This window comes from Pundamilia nyererei, unplaced genomic scaffold, assembly GCF_000239375.1.
Source record: "Pundamilia nyererei isolate P.nyererei 1_Seehausen unplaced genomic scaffold, PunNye1.0 scaffold00119, whole genome shotgun sequence".
Classification (NCBI taxonomy): Eukaryota; Metazoa; Chordata; class Actinopteri; order Cichliformes; family Cichlidae; genus Pundamilia; species Pundamilia nyererei.
Window position 1 is genome coordinate 1,791,639 of NW_005187520.1, and position 1,078 is coordinate 1,792,716.

A 1,078-nucleotide genomic window follows, 5' to 3' on the forward strand; every position below is an offset into this window, starting at 1 on the left:
CTTCCACCCAAAAAGAACAGTTAAAAAAATAACAAAAAGCCTAAAATTACCCTGAGATTTATGCCCATGTTGAGTGTGTATAAACCTCTGACCATGACTATAAAATGGAAAAAGTATTAGCTCCAGCACAGAACCCTGAGGAACACCATGACTGACTTTTGTGTTTTGACGACTCATTTAAAGGAGGCATCAGAGTGCTGTTGCATTTTACTAACTGATGTCCCTGGAATTACAATTGCCTAGTTGTTGTTTTTTTTGTTTTTTTTAACGGTCTCCACTGTCTCTGTAGGTAAAGGCGAACTCAGTGAAGCAGGAGTTCGAGAAGCAGGACGAGCTGAAGCGGTCTGCGATGCGAGCCGTTGTCGCACTGCTCACCATCCCCGAGGCCGAGAAGTCACCGCTGATGTCAGAGTTTCAGTCTCAGATCTCATCTAACCAGGAGCTGGCGGCTATCTTCGACTCCATCCAGAGAGACTCCAGCTCTGCCAACATGGAGTCCATGGATACCAGTTAAAAAAACCCCATGGACAAAAAGAAGTTCCCACGATGCAACACGGCACCACCCGCTGCTGGAGCGCTAACCCTGCAGCATGTTTCCATGACAACAGGACGCAAACACACACACACACACACACACACACACACACAAAATTGTAGTGACACACCCTCTCCTAGCGATCGATCGTTCCATGATGCATTGCACTGAATCAGCTGTTGGAAGAGAAAGGAAGTGGACGGACGGATGGACGGCTCACACACGGAGAAATAGGACAAAAACAAAAAATTACATACAAGGCTTGGAAGCTCCTCCCACTTCCTCTTTGTTTTTCTAGCGAGGTCATCTAACTGGTTGATCTCCTTGTTCATCCTCATTCTTCTCTTGTTTTTTTTTCTCTTTTCTTTTTTGTAATTCCTGAAAGTTCCACAGGTACTGTACTGCAACCTGATTCGCCGCTGCTGAGTGACTGACAGTTGGCATGTTATCGAAACTGACCAATGGAAGGGCGGGGGGGAAACAGCCTTTTCCGCCTAAGCTGTGGTGACCAATGGGAGAAGGGCTCGCTCTGGGTTTTTTTTT

The 1,078-nt window shown here is 46.3% G+C and overlaps 1 protein-coding gene across 1 annotated transcript in view; it reads left to right on the forward strand.

The window, feature by feature from the left end:
* cand1 (cullin-associated and neddylation-dissociated 1) overlaps window positions 1–1,072 on the forward strand; it is an 18,854-nt gene extending 17,782 nt beyond the window's left edge. The window contains exon 26 of the mRNA XM_005742312.2: window positions 290–1,072. Coding sequence (XP_005742369.1) covers window positions 290–514 — 225 coding nt within the window. The 3' untranslated portion in view covers window positions 515–1,072. The remainder of the gene's footprint in view (window positions 1–289) is intronic.
* Window positions 1,073–1,078: the final 6 nt, after the last annotated feature.